The sequence below is a fragment of the Phacochoerus africanus genome, chromosome 2 (assembly GCF_016906955.1).
Source record: "Phacochoerus africanus isolate WHEZ1 chromosome 2, ROS_Pafr_v1, whole genome shotgun sequence".
NCBI lineage: Eukaryota > Metazoa > Chordata > Mammalia > Artiodactyla > Suidae > Phacochoerus > Phacochoerus africanus.
Window position 1 is genome coordinate 108,397,377 of NC_062545.1, and position 17,681 is coordinate 108,415,057.

Below are 17,681 nucleotides of genomic sequence, written 5' to 3' on the forward strand. Positions count from 1 at the left end.
TGGCATACCATACAGCCATGAAAAATGTTGAGGACAGGAGTTCCCACTGTGGTGCAGTAAGATCAGCAGCATCTCTGCAGAGCTGGGGTGAACATTCAATCCCTGGCCTGACACAGTGGGTTAAAGATCCACCCTTGTTGCAGCTGCAGTGTAGGTTGCAGCTGTAGCTTGGATCTGAACTCTGGCCTGGGAACTCCATATGCTCCAGGACAGCCAAAAAAATTAAAAAAAAAAAAAAAAAAGGTTGAGAGAAATCCATTTCTACTGACAGGGAAAAAATGTCAGCAGAAGATAAATTCAAAGAGAAAGTTTCAGAAAAGTATATAAAGTAAAAATCAATTTTGAAGAAGGAAACTATATGTAAGGATTGATATTCAAGTATTACATGCATGTATACACATGAAGAGGGGAAAAAAAAATCTGGAGAGACACACCCCCAAAGTGTTACTCATGGTTACCTGGAGTGGTAGAGGGATTTGGGGTAAAGAATAACGTTCCTTTCTTAATTGCTTATTTTTCTATATTTTCTGTTTCTTTCTTTTTTTTACAGTGAGTATATATATATATTCCTTTAAAATTGGATATACCGTATTAGAATAATTCACATGAAAACATCATTGGGAAAACATTAAAACTATAACATAGATAAGATACAAAAAATTCAAAGTAAAATAAATATCTAAACTTTTGAACTGAATGGAAAAAAATAATCTAGACAGAAGAGTTAAAAGTCTGTATTTTCAGAGATAGTTTACTTTTTCTCAAACTTTGTTATTATATAGACAGACTGATTGATTCTTCTTTTCAAATGAAAAGCTGAATCAGCTCGGTTCATCCTAAATGGGCACTTAAAATCCAGTAAGAGAAGGAACACTGTCTGCTTTAGGATAATACATGAGCTCATTTTTGAAAAAAAAAAAAAGAAAAAGAAAACTCCTCCAAATCTGCAGTTTGTGTTTTTCCTGGATAGTGATAACAATAATGGGGTGTAAAAAAGCTTCTGTCCTAACTTCCAGTAAAATTCTTAAATTAGTTACTATTTTATAGGATATTTTTATAATAAATATAGATGTTACTTCTGAGTTCACATGAGTAGAAATCCCTCTAAAACCATTTTAATCCATTTTCCTAATCCCAAAAACTCCCCAACAGATGGTGTCTCTCAGTATTAAAGTTACTCATAAAAAACCAAAACTCTAAAGCTTCCAGAAGTATTCCATTGCACTGTATAACAGAAAGAATATTACCTTTTTAGACTATTTAAAATGATATAGAGAAGAATGTCAAACCAAAATTCATATTATGTATATTAGCTGCTTTAAGCCAAAAGTCAAATCATTTCTAAGTGTTCTCAGGTTATATCTGCAGATCACAAGTATTTAAGAAATAGACAAGTTTAAAATATTTTTTGGAATTCATTTCCCTTATTTATTAGCAATCAGCCAGCACCTATTTGTCCTAGGAAAACAGCAAATCAATTACATCTTATTTATTCTTTCTATAGTTCCTATTCAGAGATGCAAATAATAATGATGATGGTGATAATTATGATAGCTACTAAAGTGTGTACTTACCAGAGTAAGTGCCAGGCACTGTTCTAAGCACTTTACATGTATATTAGCTCATTTAGTCCTCATGCCAATATTAGATACTATTATTGTCCTCATTTTACAAATGAGGAAGCTGAGGCATAGGTAAGTAACCTAACTTGCTCAAGACCACACAGTTAGGAAGTGGAAGAGCCAGGTAACATACAATACACCCTCAACATGCATGGTATTATTCCTTGCAGAAAATCCATGCCTTGTACAGCCCAGGAAGTGTTTCCAGCTTTCCTTTTAGCGGTCTAGCTAAAGTGTGTCCATAGCAAGTTTTTCAGAAAGAAAGCAATTTATCTATTAAATACTTAGCAGTGTTGTTCAGAAACGTCTGTCGACGATTTGCAGTGCAAGACACTGAATGGGAAGTCGTGACTCTCAAATGTAATTAGCCCGTGTCTGTCACCATCCCAGAGTGAGGGATCTTTCCATTTTACCTTTTGAACAGGTCCCCGCCACTGAAGTTAAGCACTTCTAGAAAACGTTCTCCCACCCTCCACTGCTCATACCCCCCAAAACTAACACAGCTTCCCTTGAGCTCATGCTTTCACCAGAACCCCTTTTGTGTGTCTGAATCTTTCGAACCCATTAGCAGCATGGAGACCCAGAGTTCAGGGCGGGGGTGTCCAAACGTGTCTGCAAGGTGCCTCCTCCTTTCCAAAGGGCTCTTCCTTGATTGCAGCTCTGATGTCTCTGAGGGCTGTTGACCAATGCTCTGAGAACTGACTCCTGAATCTTTTAGGCCCCGGTTCCTCACAGGGTGGCCCTCAGAAGAGTTCTTCGGCATCTCATACTGGCCAGTATGGGGATTAGGGTGTTGTCACGTACCTTCTTGTGGTCACACTGACCTGTACGTTGCCCCACTGCAGAACCCACTGTTCTTTCCTGCACACAGATTTGCCTGTTTTTAGGGCTCCAGTCTTTTTCATGGGTTATTGGGGAACACATCATGGATATTGAAGAATCTCATTCCTCATCCAGGATGCGAAATGAATAAAGGGATGCTGTTTGTTGGTTAGATTTTGAATAGGCTTTGTTTTCATTAATTAAAAAAAAAAAAATCTGTGTGCCTATCCTGCAGAGTGCAACCAAATGAATCAATCTAAAAAGTTATTTCATGCAAATTAAAACAAAAATGTGATATCATTTCTTCCTCATATTGGCAGAAAAAGTAGAAAATTTGATAATACCAACTGCGGCACTTTTTTACAGAAAATTGAAGATAATTTGACATTGCCTATCAAAAAAAATTTTTTTTGTCATCTTTTGTCTTTTTAGGGCCACACCTGTGGCAGATGGAGGTTCCCAGGCTAAGGATCGAATCAGAGCTATAGCTGCCAGCCTATGCCACAGCCACAGCAATGCCAGATCCAAGCCGCATCTTCAACCTACACCACAGCTTGGCAACGCCAGATCCTTAACCCACTGAGCAAGGCCAGGGATCGAACCCACAACCTCATGGTTCCTAGTTGGATTGGTTTCTGCTGTGCCGCAATGGAAACTACTCTATCAAAATTTAAAATGGGTGTACTCTTGGAGTTCCTGTTGTGCCTCAGCAGAAATGAATCCAACTAGTATCCATGAGGATGCAGGTTCGATCCCTGGCTTGCTCACTGTGCTAAGGATCTGGCATTGCCATGAGCTGTGGTGTAGGTTGCAGACGAGGCCTGGATCCTGAATTGCTGTGGCTGTGTCATAGGCCAGCGGCTACAGCTCCGATTTGACCCCTAACCTGGGAACTTGCATATGCCGTGGGTGCAGCCCTAAAAAGCAAAAAAATAAAAAAATTTTAAAATAAAGTGAGTGTACTCTTTAATCCAGAATCTGGCTTTGCAGAGTCTATCCTACAAAAATACTCACCTGTGTATGCAAGGATCTATGTATAATATAACTTAAATGTCAGAAAGGAAATAGTTACATAATGGAATACACGTACACAGGAGTACAGTGCAGGTGTGGGAAAGAATGACATGGATTTACGTATGCTGACATGGGAGAATGTTCCATGAACTCTAGGGGAAAACTCAAAAGTCCACCAATTGTTAACAGTAGTTAACCCTTGGAAAGGGAGGGGCTGATAAAGGAAAGACTTTTACTGCGAACTCATTAGTGGTTGTCGAGTTTTTTAGGAATACATGTTGCCTTAATACCTTTTTAACAAAAAGACTCAAAAGTTTTTGAACCATTTTAAATCAACATCAAGAATTTCTAAAAGCAACTCTATAAGAATTGCTCCTAATACCTCAGTTACTAATGGAAATACATATACTAGTACTTAAGACGGTGCCTGATATACACAGTTTGTATTCAATAAGTTATAGCTGCAAGTAGTTGTACTTAGTGACTTGTAAATAGTTATAAATTATGGTTAGAGCCTGGGCCCTCTATTCCTTAACATCCTTAGATTTTAGATGGGTTCATATTAAGCTGGAAAATAATTATGAATTAATTGAAGAGTGTTTCTTGTTCCGTTTTAATGTTCGAGGATACTGTATACAGTAGTAACTGAACATCCTGAGATCACTGCAGATTTCCGAAGTCATAGTTAAGAAAGTGGTTTTTATAGGTTTCTGTCTTTCTCCTAAATCATGTCTCTACTGAGAGTTACTTCCCCTTCCTCTATTTTTCCAAATTGTCTTTTAGGTTTCACACAAATTCCTGTATATGAGAGCCCCTTTTAATAAAGTGTAAGGATCATCAATTCCAGAGAGATCATAGTGGGGCATACCCAAGTTGTTTAGAGACCTGTGTATTGGGGAACTCTTAAGTAACTTAATTTGCTCCAGGATCCTGCCCCAAAGTGGACTCAATTCATATTTGTGTTTCACATCAAAAACCACTCCGTTGTGGGGTATGTGACCCCCCCATTGTGAGTTTCTCCTGGGGAGTGGATGTCACAAATATAGTTTGGAAAAATAAAATAACCTATTCCAGTATTTAGTAATGATTGATAGGTAATTGTTTATTTATTTATTTATTTATTTATTTATTTTTGGTCTTTTCATGTACCCAGGGCATATGGAGGTTCCCAGGCTAGGGGTCAAATCGGAGCTGTAGCCGCCAGCCTACGTCAGAGCCACAGCAACGCCAGATCCAAGCCGCATCCTCAACCTACACCACAGCTCACAGCAATGCCGGATCCTTATTAACCCACTGAGCAAGGCCAGGGATCGAACCCGCAACCTCATGGTTCCTAGTCAGATTCGTTTCCGCTGAGCCACGATGGGAACTCTGTAATTATTTTTTAAATTATACTTTGTGTAATGATACCATGTTCACTGAGATTTATGTGTGCCTGTATAAATATCTGGCAAATTCTTAGAAAAATTTTTATTCCCAGGATAATATTTATACCCAAAATATATACTTTATTGTATATATCATTATTTAGACCATATTTGCCTTCTTGAGTTTCAGCCCAAGTAATCTTGTTCCCAAAGACATAATTAAATAATTTCTATTATGCAATTTTCAGTCTCATACTAATGTAGTCAGCCTTCCAGAGCCTGTAAGGTAACTTCTTGTAAATCTGCACTTGTTTGTCTAAATTGAAAATACATTTTTAGAAGGGTCATGGGGCAGCTTTCTGCTTCTTGATTTCTGCTTAGCTTTTTTGAACAGTTTTTCTTTCTTTTGTTGTTCATACCAATTATCATTTTAGACATTAAATATTCATTGGTCTTAAAAATTGATGTGTTTAGCACGGTTTATATACTAGTCACTGAAGACTAAGCACCAGGTTTTGAACTTCTTACTGCGTTAAACTTTTTGCTGCTGTATCCTGCTTGATTGGACTCTATGTATTCATACATTCAACAAAAAGTAGTCTCTGATGGAAAGAATGGGCACTAAAAATTGTTATTTAATAGTAAAGAGATGATAACTATGATAAAGAAAAAATAGGATATTGGATTAAATAGTAGTGGAGGCAAGGCTGCTGTATTAAATAGGATGGCCTAGAGAGGCCTTCCTTATCAAGATAACCTTGGGAGAGTTCCCACTGTGGCTCAGCAGAAATAAATCTGTTACCCAGGAGGATGTGGATTCAATCCCTGCTCCACTCAGTGGCTTAAGGATCCTGTGTCGCCATGAGCTGTGACGTAGGTTGCAGACGCAGCTCAGATCTGGTGTTGCTGTGGCTGTGGTGTAGGCTGGCAGCTGCAGCTCCGATTGGACCCCTGACCTGAGAACCTCCAGGTGCTGCCCTCAAAAGACAAAAGACAAAAAAAAAAGATAGCCTTGGGACAGAGGCCTAAATGAAGTGAGGGCATGAGTCATGGAGAGATACAGTGCAGATGAGATTTTTTCAAGCAGAGGGAGCAGCAAACTTTAAGCTCCGAAGTGGGCACACTCTTGGAATATTCACAAAAGTACAAGGAGATGGGTAAGACCAGAGCAGAGTGAGCCAAGGGAAGAGGGGAAGAAGTCTGAGAGGTGATAGAGGCAGAACATGTAGGGTCTGCAAGGATGGTTGTGAACCTAAGAAGGAGGTGATTTGATTTATGGCTGAGAAGGATTGCTCTGGCTGCATGTGAACCATAATGAAAGCATGGAGATCAGGGACGGAAGCTTTTGGATGCTCACCACTCCAGCCCCAGCAAGAAATACTTTTTTGCCAACATTACTCAATTGCACTTTATTCCTCTTTCATATACTTGAATGGTGGTATTTTCTCTGATTTAACCATTTCCTAGTGGTGGGCGGAGTAGAAGAGAACCATTGTTGTAACTTGAATGTAACAGAAAGAGTCTTGTCAGGTTGTTGTCCACGTGACCTGTTATCAGTGCAGTGAACTAGAGACCGAGATACTATCTCCAGAAGGCTCAGCACAAGTAAACCCTTACTTTGAGATATCCTCTCCCCACCTCCCACCAGTTTTAGAGGAAATCAAGACTCATGTGAGATCAGGTCAAGACTAGAATAGACTTAAAAGCTATAAGGGATCTTCCTCTTCAGGCCATTGATACCTTTAGTGGGTAGGGGCAGGTAATGTGTATCTTGCCATCTTTAATCTTGACAGCCCCCCTGTGAAGAACTGGTTCCTGGAGGACAGTAGTCTAGGGGTGTGGTGGGCTCTGGAAACCCTCTCAGCAAAGATAGACTCACTGCAGTCAGTCCCCAGAGTGGATACTTGGGAAGTAACAGCTTTCATACCATGGAGACACTGTTAAAGGAATAAAAAGTTTAACAAGAAGTGCAAAGATAAAAACATGCCAGAAGGAGTTCCTGTTGTTGCTCAGCAGGTTGAGAGCCCAACTAGTATCCATGATGTTCAATCCCTGGCCTCACTCAGTGGGGTAAGGACCTGGTGTTGCTGTGAGCTGTGGTGTAGGTCACAGACATGGCTCAGATCTGGCGTTATTGTGGCTGTGGCATAGGCTGGCAGCTATAGTTCTGATCTGACCCCTAGCCTGGGAACTTCCATATGCCACAGGTACAACCCTTTAAAAAAAAAAAAATTCAGAAGACCTTTACTGTCCAGAATTCTTTAAGCTATTTCAGAAGTATTAGTCTAGTAGTAAATTGCAAAAAATGAAAAATGCAGACCTGTAATATATGGTCCTTTCAGACAGACTAAAGATTTGATACCAAGAATAGATTTGATCTTTTTCTTCTCCCATAAATAATGGTGTTTGTAGGTGATAAAGAAGGATGAGGCTGATATCCAGAGCATAGAAAATGGTCAATGTAACAAAAACTTTGTAGATTCTAGTTTAGCCAAGTAAAATTTTGTCAACATAAATGTATTTTACCAATGGTTGTTTTGAAGGGAGTTATTTTGAGGAGTAATTACATTGATGTTTCACAGAAGGATTTGGGCAATATAACTGCAAAGTTTCATAATATATAACAAAAGACCTCTGGAAATGTTATTTTCCTGTGGCTGCTAACCTGCACAGAATACATATTTGTTAACTATTTTGTTCTGTGTTATGCTGATAGGATATAAATTATGTGTGCTTATGTTAATCCAGGCATATGTATAGCTGATGCCCACTACTTAGACCACTATAGTTATTGAATAATAAAATACTAAACATTTTAAAGCTCTTCCAAATCTCTTAGACCGCTATAGTTACTGAATAATGAAATACTAAACATTTTAAAGCTCTTCCAAATCTCTTAGACCACTATAGTTACTGAATAATGAAATACTAAACATTTTAAAGCTCTTCCAAATCTCTTGTATTTTTGAGTATGGAAACATTACATTTTGTATGCTGATTCCTACCTTCTCTGTTGAGGTACAGTAATGTGATGCTTCAAACAAGAAAAGCTTTTAAGAAACTAACTTTTTACTAACCACTTAGTAGTAGGGAAGCTTCATAGAGTCAGGAGCCTCCAGGGCCCTTCCTCCCCCTCCAACAAAGAGGACCTCCCCTACCTGAGCACAGCAGAACCCAGAGGAACATCCTGAAGGAGTGTCTTTCATGTGACTAAAAGTGCAGCACCCATCTTCCGCTAAAGAGGAAAAAAGTTGCCTCATTGAGTGAGGCTTAGGGATAGGAGAGGTGTATATTGAATCCATCACTTGGTAATAAGTATCAAACTAAAAGTTCAAACACTTAATAGCTTGTCTTCCAGGGTTATAAAATATGTGTGAATGTCATAATGTCTGTTAATGCCAAAATGGCTTTGTCGGACTGTGCCTGGCTTCAGAATGCTTACAACTATCTTGTCTCTGTTTCTGTCTCTCTCAGCCTCTCTTAACCAGAATTTCAGGAATGGAGTCTTCATGCCCTGCTAGTTTTTTTACTCTTTATCAAACTCAAGAAAGCATTAGAGAAATATTTCTGTTCTGTTAACCCTTTTGCCTCCCTCTCCTGTCTTCTAAAAAATAGTAACAGAAAATTTAGATTGGTAATAGTGAATCAAAGAGAAAAAGGCAAGGAATGTGTAATAGAATTGATGTACTGTCCTTAGAAATATTTAGTGTGGGCCACTTATTTATCTGGTAACACTCATTGAGACAGTAGGACCAGATAATAGGAAGGCATGTTCAAAACTCTTTGGGGACATAAAATCATACCTATTTACACTTCTAATAATTTTTATTCTTAACCTTTCCAGGCTCTAGCCATATGGCCCTTAAATCATTATGACAAAGCATAGAGTAGGAATTCAAATACTTGTTCAAGGCATGAAAATTAATCTAGAAAAATAAACAAATAAAAATAAATCAACCTTTCACACAATCTTCAAGTCATTCACCCTAAATCCTATTTTCTTGCAATGCCAAATCACCAACTATGCTACTTATACTACCAGTAGTTACAGTTATCATCACTTAGATAAACTGATAAATGTGGAAAATCTGGAGAATTTGCCAGATAAAATTTTTTGGTAGGTAAACTTTCTAATTTCATTCTAAATGATTGATATAAACTCTTAAGCATAACATTTATGTAGCTTTTTATGATTGTTCTGTTGGGAAGTATTTTTCATTCTTTAATACTATAGTAAACCATGAGACCATAATTAGATTGAATATATAAGCCTTTTCATCTTTTCTATTTCTGTTCAAATACAAATATTTGCATAGTAGTCACTGTAGCAAAACTGAGTTTTCATGTTTAATCTTTTTCGTATTTGATCCTTATTTCTTGTTTCAAAATTCTAAGGTGTTTGTAATTATGAAGTTGTTTTCCATTGAAAATAATCATTAACAGGCTTAAGTGGTATTCCATGTCGTTTTTCTTTCCGTTGATTTTAAGAATTACTACAATGAAACATTTTTGAAAAATCTCAGTATTTTAATTGTATATGTACTTATTTAAAATATATAATAAACATCTATATATATATAGATAGATATATATCAGAGCTGGCTTTAATCTTTGAAATGTGTTCTCTTCACCTCAATATGCAGGTCGTCTTACCTGGTTTTTTGTATTTGTTGTTAAAACATTCAATCCAGGTTCTACATGGTCAGCTATTATGAGCGGAATCACAGAATAGCAGTTGGAGCTCGCCATGGTTCAGTGGCCCTGTACGACATCCGGACTGGAAAATGTCAGGTAAATAAATCATTGTGACTTCCTCTCCATAAAGTGTGGAAGTTATTGAAAGCAGTGAGGGACTAGCACTTCACCAGTTGACGTGCTGAGCTGCTGGAACATTATGGATAATGCTAAAGGGATCAATAGTTTAATGAAGGACTCAAGGAATATAGAGCCCCTCCTGTCTTTATTCACTGGGAATGAAGAGCCGCCACAGACGGTTTCATGACAGAGCCTCGAGTAAGGCGGTACTACTCACAAACTACTTTGCAGGAAATTCTCTCGTCTTTTAAACAAAGTTTTCTGATTTTCTTTTTTTTTGGTCATATGTTTTCTAAAAATAATTTGACAGTAAGTTGTAACGATTAATGGCTAAACAAAAATTAGTTTTCTAAGTAAAATGAACTATTTAGCACTTAGGAGACAATGTTCTATGAAGAGTTCAAGAAAGGCAGACATCACAGTGGTGTTTAGTGTGGCTCTATGGAAAGGAAACTAAGGCTCTACTTGAAATATATAACTTTTTATACTATGAAAACTTTCTATGCTTTTCTAAAACGTTATTGTTTATGAGAAATTCTTCTTGGTCTTGATCTTGATAACTTGATTCTCCAGATGTACCAGTTGGATAGACAGAGCAGGTCTAACCCCACTTTAGATGTAAGTGAATTTTAGCTCCCAGACTTTTAACCTCTTTATCCCAGAGTCATACTGTTAGTTAATGGAAAAAGCAGGGCTAGGCTCTGCTGTGACCATGGTGTTAAAACTTTCATTGAGTGACACTTTCAAGTCGTAATTTCTTATTTTTCACTGTAGCATTTATCAATGCCAATATATTCAATCATACTAGGAATTGTGTTCAACCATATTAGATTGATATATTCAATTATATTAGGAGTTTCCAGAAGGAATATAAAGAAATACATCAAGATGTAGCTAAATTTTAAATTTCCTCCTAACTTTAGTAAACTATTAATTAGTTCCCCAAAATCTTCTCTGGCTGCTTTCCATGAGATAGTTCTAAGAGATGACAACAGGTATTGGAATTAAAAGTTTCAGAGGTCAGACAAATTCATAGGATACCGTTTGACTTTAACGCATTTCTTTATGCAGGCCTTTTAAGGGGCTCTAATGCGTGTGTTTGCATTGTGGGATTCCTGGGAGTGCATGGAGCGTGCACCATTTCCACACTGATGAATTTTGTTTGTGTGATTTGTTTTTTAAGACATTGACTCCTCATTAGTGACCCTATTTCTTTACTCTGAATGCTCATTTTAAGCAATGAAACCGCTCTGAATACTTATTTAAAAATGAAGTCACATGTTGTCTATACCACTCTCTCCTAAGAGGGGCAGAGTCTTCAAATACATGTTCGGAACCTCTTTGGGTAAAACAGTTTAACAGTTGGAGTGCAGTTGCCCCTGAACAGCACCAGGTTAGGGGTGTAGACTCACATAGAGTTTAGAGTTGACCCTCGTATTCCTTGGTTCCTCTGTATCCCTGATCCTGCATCTGGGGATTCAGCCAACCTCTAACTGAGTAGAGCTGTAGTCCTTACTATTGAATTCCACTGAGTGGACCCATGCAGTTCAAGCCGTGTCATTCAAGGGTCTACTACATTCTATTACTAGCCAACTTGAGAGAAATAAGCCACAAATATCTATAAGGAAAAGACACTAAAAAAAATTGAACAAGGGGACATTTTCCAGCATCTTTAAAATTGAAGTGAGGAAATCAGAGAGCAGACTCTTTATAACCGGACAAGACACCATTGCCACCAAACAGAGACAGGAGTTAGGCAGCATGGGCGCAGTGATGGAACCCAAAGAGTAGCGAAAGAGCAGCAATTAAGTACCAATGAGAGGAGTTCCCGTCGTGGCTCAGTGGAGCGAACCTAACTGGCATCCATGAGGACTCAGGTTCGATCCCTGGCCTCACTCAGTGGGTTAAGGATCCGGCGTTGCTGTAAGCTGTGGTGTAGGTTGCAGACGTGGTTCCGATCCTGTGTTGCTGTGGCTGTGGTACAGATCGGCAGCTACAGCTCTGATTCGACCCCCAGCCTGGGAACCTCCGTATGCCGCGGGTACAGCCCTAAAAAGACAGAAAGACAAAAAAATGAAAATAAAAAAGAACCAATGAGAAAGTACCAGGCTCTCCTGAGTGTACATTTCCTAGCAGTTTCTTCCTCCTGCCGCATCTCAGTGAGGATCTTAGTAACATGCAAAAAACATGAACAATTTGGGAGATCCCATCGTGGCTCAGCAGAAACAAATCTAACTAGCATCCATGAGGACACAGATTCGATCCCTGGCCTCGCTCAGTGGGTTAAGAATCTGGTGTTACCATAAGCTATGGTGTAGATCATAGACGCAGCTCAGATCTGATGTTGATGTGGCCGTGGTATAGGCCAGAGGCTACAGCTCTATTTCAACCCCTAGCCTGGGAACTTTCAAATGTCGCCAGTGTTCCCCCCCAAAAAAAATTTGAGTATCTTATTCTTTTTCATTAAATTATTCAAGATACAATTATTAATCAACACATTCTTTCTTAACAGGAATTTGTGATGTCACTCATATATAATTTTATTTTTCTCTATGTTACTTTAGTACATTTAGGCATTTTGGTGTCCCCATATTTTCCTGCCTTGGCTTCTTGATTCTGATACACAAAATTATCATTAGTGTTAGGTGATGGAATAACCTTTACCTGCTAGTTCTATGTGAAAGTGAAGGTTACCCTTTCCTCTCATCATTCAGAGCATGAAAACATAGCTAAATCTCTAAAATCAATCTTAACTGCTTTTGCCAGTTACCAGTTTCATCCAGTGACAATGAGCTCTTAAGGGATTCTCTTAATTCTTTCATGGTATTACTGTTATAGTGTTTGAAATAAGTGAGTCAATAGTAGAAACAGAATACACAAGTATAGTTGGCATTTGTAAAGATGATATTTTAGAGGTGAATCAAAGGACTAAGAATTTTGAACTAGGAATGCAGTAAAGATTTTTTGGAGTTATCTATTAGAATCAATGAATGGAGAAAGTCTGACAATTTTCTTAACATGAGCCAAAACATAGATATATGACATAAAAATGTGGGAGGGGTAATTAGTAAATTCACTGGCCTCCAGGGATAGGGTTCCAATTAGGTGGAAAGATAAGGGGTAGCCACTTAAATGGGGAGAGTTGCGGCTGATGGGAAGACTCTCTATGGCCTGTCCAGGATGCCAGGGCCTGAGAGAGCATCCACTGCCCAGTGGAAGCAGACAGACCCAAGGCCATGGGAATGGGAGGAGGAGCATATCGGCTCCCTGTCATTGTCCTTCTTAGATTGGTTGGTAAAGGATAGAATAGAAAAGTCAAATCTCTCTCCCCTACCTTTTGGCATTGGCTTCTATCTTTTGAAAAATGTTTTTAATTAATTAATTTATTTTTGGCCACACCTATGGCATGCAAAGTCCCTGGGTCAGGAATCAAGCCTACACCACACCAGTGACAATGCCAGATCCTTAACCCACTGAGCCACTAGGCAACTCCTCTGTCTTTTTTTAAAAATCAGTTTCCCAGAGTTCCCATCGTGGCGCAGTGGTTAACGAATCCGACTAGGAACCTTGCTCAGTGGGTTAAGGATCTGGCGTTGCCGTGAGCTGTGGTGTAGGTTGCAGACGCGGCTCGGATCCCGAGTTGCTGTGGCTCTGGCCTAGGCTGGCGGCTACAGCTCCAATTAGACCCCTAGCCTGGGAACCTCCATGTGCCGTGGGAGCAGCCCAAGAAATGGCAAAAAGACAAAAAATAAAATAAAAAAAAATCAGTTTCCCTAATAATCAGGGATATTGAGCATTTTTTCATGTGCTTGTTGACCATCTTTATGTCTTCCTTGGAGAAATGTCTATTCACGTTTTTTGCCCATTTTTCCATGGGTTGTTGGCTTTTTTGCTCTTGAGTTGTATAAGCTTCTTGTATATTCTGAAGATTAAGCCCTTGTCAGTTGCATCATTTTAAATTATTTTCTCCCATTCTGCAAGTTGTCTTTTTGTTTTCTTTTTGGTTTCCTTTGCTGTGCAAAACCTTGTCAAAACTACCATGATATACCACCTCACACAGGTCAGAATGGCCATCATTCATAAGTCCACAAATAACAAATGCTGAAGGGGTTGTGGAGAAAAGGGAACCCTCCTGCACTGTTGGTGGAAATGTAAGCTGGTACAACCACTATGGAGAACAGTATGGAGGTACCTTAGAAAACTATACATAGAACTACCATATGACCCATCAGCCCCACTCTTGGGCATATATCCGGACAAAACTTTCCTTAGAAAAACACATGCACCCATGTATTCATTGCAGCTCTATTCACAATAGCCAAGACATGGAAACAACCCAAATGTCCATCAACAGATGATTGGATTCGGAAGATGTGGTGTATATATATACACAAAGGAATACTACTCAGCCATAAAAAAGAACAGCATAATGCCATTTGCAGCATCATGGATGCAACTAGAGACTCTCATACTGAGTGAAATAGGTCAGAAAGAGAAAGACAAATACCATATGACATCACTTATACCTGGAATCTAATATACAGCACACATGAACCTTTCCACAGAAAAGAAAATCATGGACTTGGAGAATAGACTTGTGGTTGCCCAGGGGGAGAGGGAGGGAGTAGGAGGGATCGGGAGCTTGGGGTTAATGGGTGCACACTCTTGCTCTTGGAATTGATTAGCAATGAGATCCTGCAATGTAGCACTGAGAACTATGTCTAGATACTTACATTGCAACATGACAATGGGAAGAAAAATTATGTATACGTGTATGTGTAACTTGGTCCCCATGCTGTACAGTGGGAAAAAAAAAAATCATTTTCCTTAACAACCTGTTCTTCCCAATCTAAAATAGGTGATTATACAAAACCACAAGATAATTATGCATTATGTCTTATATTAAGAGTTCACAAACTGTTGTCCAAATCTGCCTGCCACCTACTCTGGTAAATAAAATTTGACTGAAACACAGCCATGTCATTCGTTTAAGGGTCTTGTATGGCTGCTGTCACACTGCAGCGGCAGAATTGAGCTGTTGTGGCCAGCAAAGACCAGATATGGTCTGCAAAGCCTAAAATATTTATTATGTAGCCCTTTGCAAAAAAAGTGTGCTGACCTCTGACTTAGATAATTGAGGAGGAAGAGTTATTTCATTTAACTGAAAAGTGATTTAAAACAGTATAATGTATTGGAGAGCAAAGAGAAACTTATGTAGCTTAAATCCCATCTCCACCATACCACTTATTAATTTTATAAGCTTAGGAATGTTTCTTAACTTCTCTGAGCTGAAATTTCCTCACTGTAAAATGGCATTAGAAATGGTGCCTATTGGAGTTCCCGTTGTGGCTCAGTGGTTAACAAATCCGATTAGGAACCATGAGGTTGCAGGTTCGATCCCTTGCCTTGCTCAGTGGGTTAAGGATCTGGCGTTGCCATGAGCTGTGGTGTAGGTCGCAGACGCGGCTCGGATCCCGAGTTGTTGTGGCTCTGGTGTAGGCCGGCGGCTACAGCTCTGATTAGACCCCTAGCCTGAGAACCTCCATGTGCCGCAGGAGTAGCCCAAGAAATGGCAAAAAGACAAAAAAACAAAAAGAAACGGTGCCTATTATTGTAAGGAATAAGATAATTTATGTAAAATTCTTAGCAAGTTGTTAGCATTCAGTGTTGGTTATTATCATGTTAAAATAAACTTGGAAGTGCATTACATTGCAGTGAAACTACATTAATTGTGGAGAATTTGCAAGATAAATCTTGAGCCATCAGAACATTTGTAGATTGTCAGGGCCAAGACTTTGCACCCTTTAGTTAGGAGAGCTTTGATGGGAGAGTCAGGCAGGAGGCCATGTGTAGATTTCCTTTATAAAGGCAGCTCTTGCCAGTGGTATTGGGGCTGAATCTCTACTGATCATTGGAATCAGAAACTTTGATGCAGTTCCACAGTTAAAATCGTGCTGTGTTGCTGTGTTTTTACTTGGCAACTCCTAGCAATTTAGGAATATAGATGACTCTAATTTTGATTAATTTAAAAAAAAAAAGTAACTCCTTATGAAGTGCTTACATTTTGTTGGGAGGCAGGGTTCTTGATAAGCAGGGTAATTAGGTTGCATGAATCCTTAGACAAGAATGTGTTTGGGTAAAGTGGCAATGAAAATCTTCCCTGTAGCGATATCTGACTTTGGGTTGGCAGACTTGATATTATCTCTCTCTGATTTTCCTTTTTTTAGGGCCAAACCTATGGCATATGGAAGTTCCCAGTCTAGGGATGGAATCAGAGCTATAGCTGCCAGCCTACACCACAGCCACAGCAGTGCCAGATCCAAGCCACATCCATGAGCTATACCACAGTTCACAGCAATACTGTATACCTAACCCACTGAGCGAGGCCAGGTACCAAACCTGCGTCCTCATGGATATTAGTCGATTTCCTTACCACTGAGCCATGACAGGAACTCCTGATTTTCCAGCTTTTTTTTTTAACTCACTCTTTGTAATAATTGCTGGCTCTGTGCAAGATTCACTTAGGCTCAAGTGAGCTAGTTTTCCTTATGGAGTTTGTACTGTGTTGTGTGACTGTGAGGTAATCTGATCCACCTTGGTAAATCTAGGCACTTTTTTTCTGACTTTGACACCATGTCATCACAAAGGCAGTGATGCCAGAGGAAGGAAGTGTGGCCAAAGTCTTATCTAAATCTTAGCTTAGTAAAAGAACTTTATTATTGAAAATTTTAAGTAAACTCTATAAAGAACTAATTTTTGAAGCCTCCTCTTTTCTATTGCCTGGTACCTTGAAGTGGCACAATAAAATTTATTCATGTTACTCATATAAAACACCCTGAGTCTTTGGAGTAAAAAATATAGTAAGAAATATATAATATACCATGGTGAATGAAAACAAAGTATGCCTCAATTACATCAAAAATATATTTGTAATTTGAGTATAGTTACATTTTGGTGTGTCAGTAACCTCTCATCAAATTGTTGTTTTTCTGCAATAAGATGTGTTTTCAGAAATAGCATAGAGAACCTCTTTCTTATGAGTCATGAAAAATATACCTATTTTTCCATAGTGGACCATGACCAGGCCTCCCATAGGCCAGATAATGAAGGAAAAAATAGAAACACAAATAGACTGTTATAGAATTGTGTCAACTGAAGTCTTGTTATAATCCCCTATAGAGCAGGAGGTAGATTCTGGAGCTCACATGTGCCCCATCACACAGCCTAATGCTGTAAAAAGCATGGGCCCACAGGTTGAGCTCCTCTGGCCTTAACAGACTCCTTCTCCATGTGGAACGGATGTGTTGAACTTCAGCTTCACTTCCCTGAGGGAAGAGGAGGTCACGGGATACTCTATCCACTTATTTACCCTTATCTCCCGAATGTCTTCCGCCCTGCTCCTTTGCTAATTCAGTGGTATGGAAAGCAACCCTGAACTCTGTCCAAATCCGTTTTTACCAATCTTTAAACTTTGATTTGTTCCGTCATTGTCCAGCAAGGCCTGCCTGCCTTCTTCAGCCAATGAGACTTTACCAACTGGTGCAGTCACATGGTTATATACAGGCATCTTCTGAGCATCTAACTAAACTAATGAGAAAATCAGAAGAACCACAACTACCTTAGCAATTATGAACTAAGAAGAAGATTGCCTCATTGCTTTCCTGTCACCTCCTCCTCCTTGGTTTTCATTTGTCATCAACTGCAAAGTAACTTTGAGAACTAACTAAACTTAATACCTTGTGAGGAGCATCTCTTTCATTCATTGAAGCTCCAGGGGATGGGGGGTCTAAGGCATATATAGCTTTGGGGACTTCTATTTAAGAATAAGAAATCAGAGGCCTACATAAACAAACCAAACTGTACACACACACATTTCATGAGCTTAGCTTCATGGTAAATCTACCTTTCTGGCACCCTTTAAAAATGCTATTTATGATTCATTCTATATGCCACACATGTGGCCCTAAAAGCAAAAAAAAAAAAAAAAAAACCATTCAGAATTATAAAAGGGGAGCTCCTGTTGTGGCTCAGCAGTAATGAA

The 17,681-nt window shown here is 38.9% G+C and overlaps 1 protein-coding gene across 4 annotated transcripts in view; it reads left to right on the forward strand.

Moving 5' to 3' along the window:
• WDR7 (WD repeat domain 7) overlaps positions 1-17,681 on the forward strand; it is a 383,251-nt gene that overhangs the window by 300,907 nt on the left and 64,663 nt on the right. For all 4 annotated transcript variants that reach the window (XM_047765569.1, XM_047765544.1, XM_047765560.1 and 1 more), the window contains one exon: positions 9,517-9,616. In XM_047765569.1, coding sequence (XP_047621525.1) covers positions 9,517-9,616 — 100 coding nt within the window. The remainder of the gene's footprint in view (positions 1-9,516; positions 9,617-17,681) is intronic.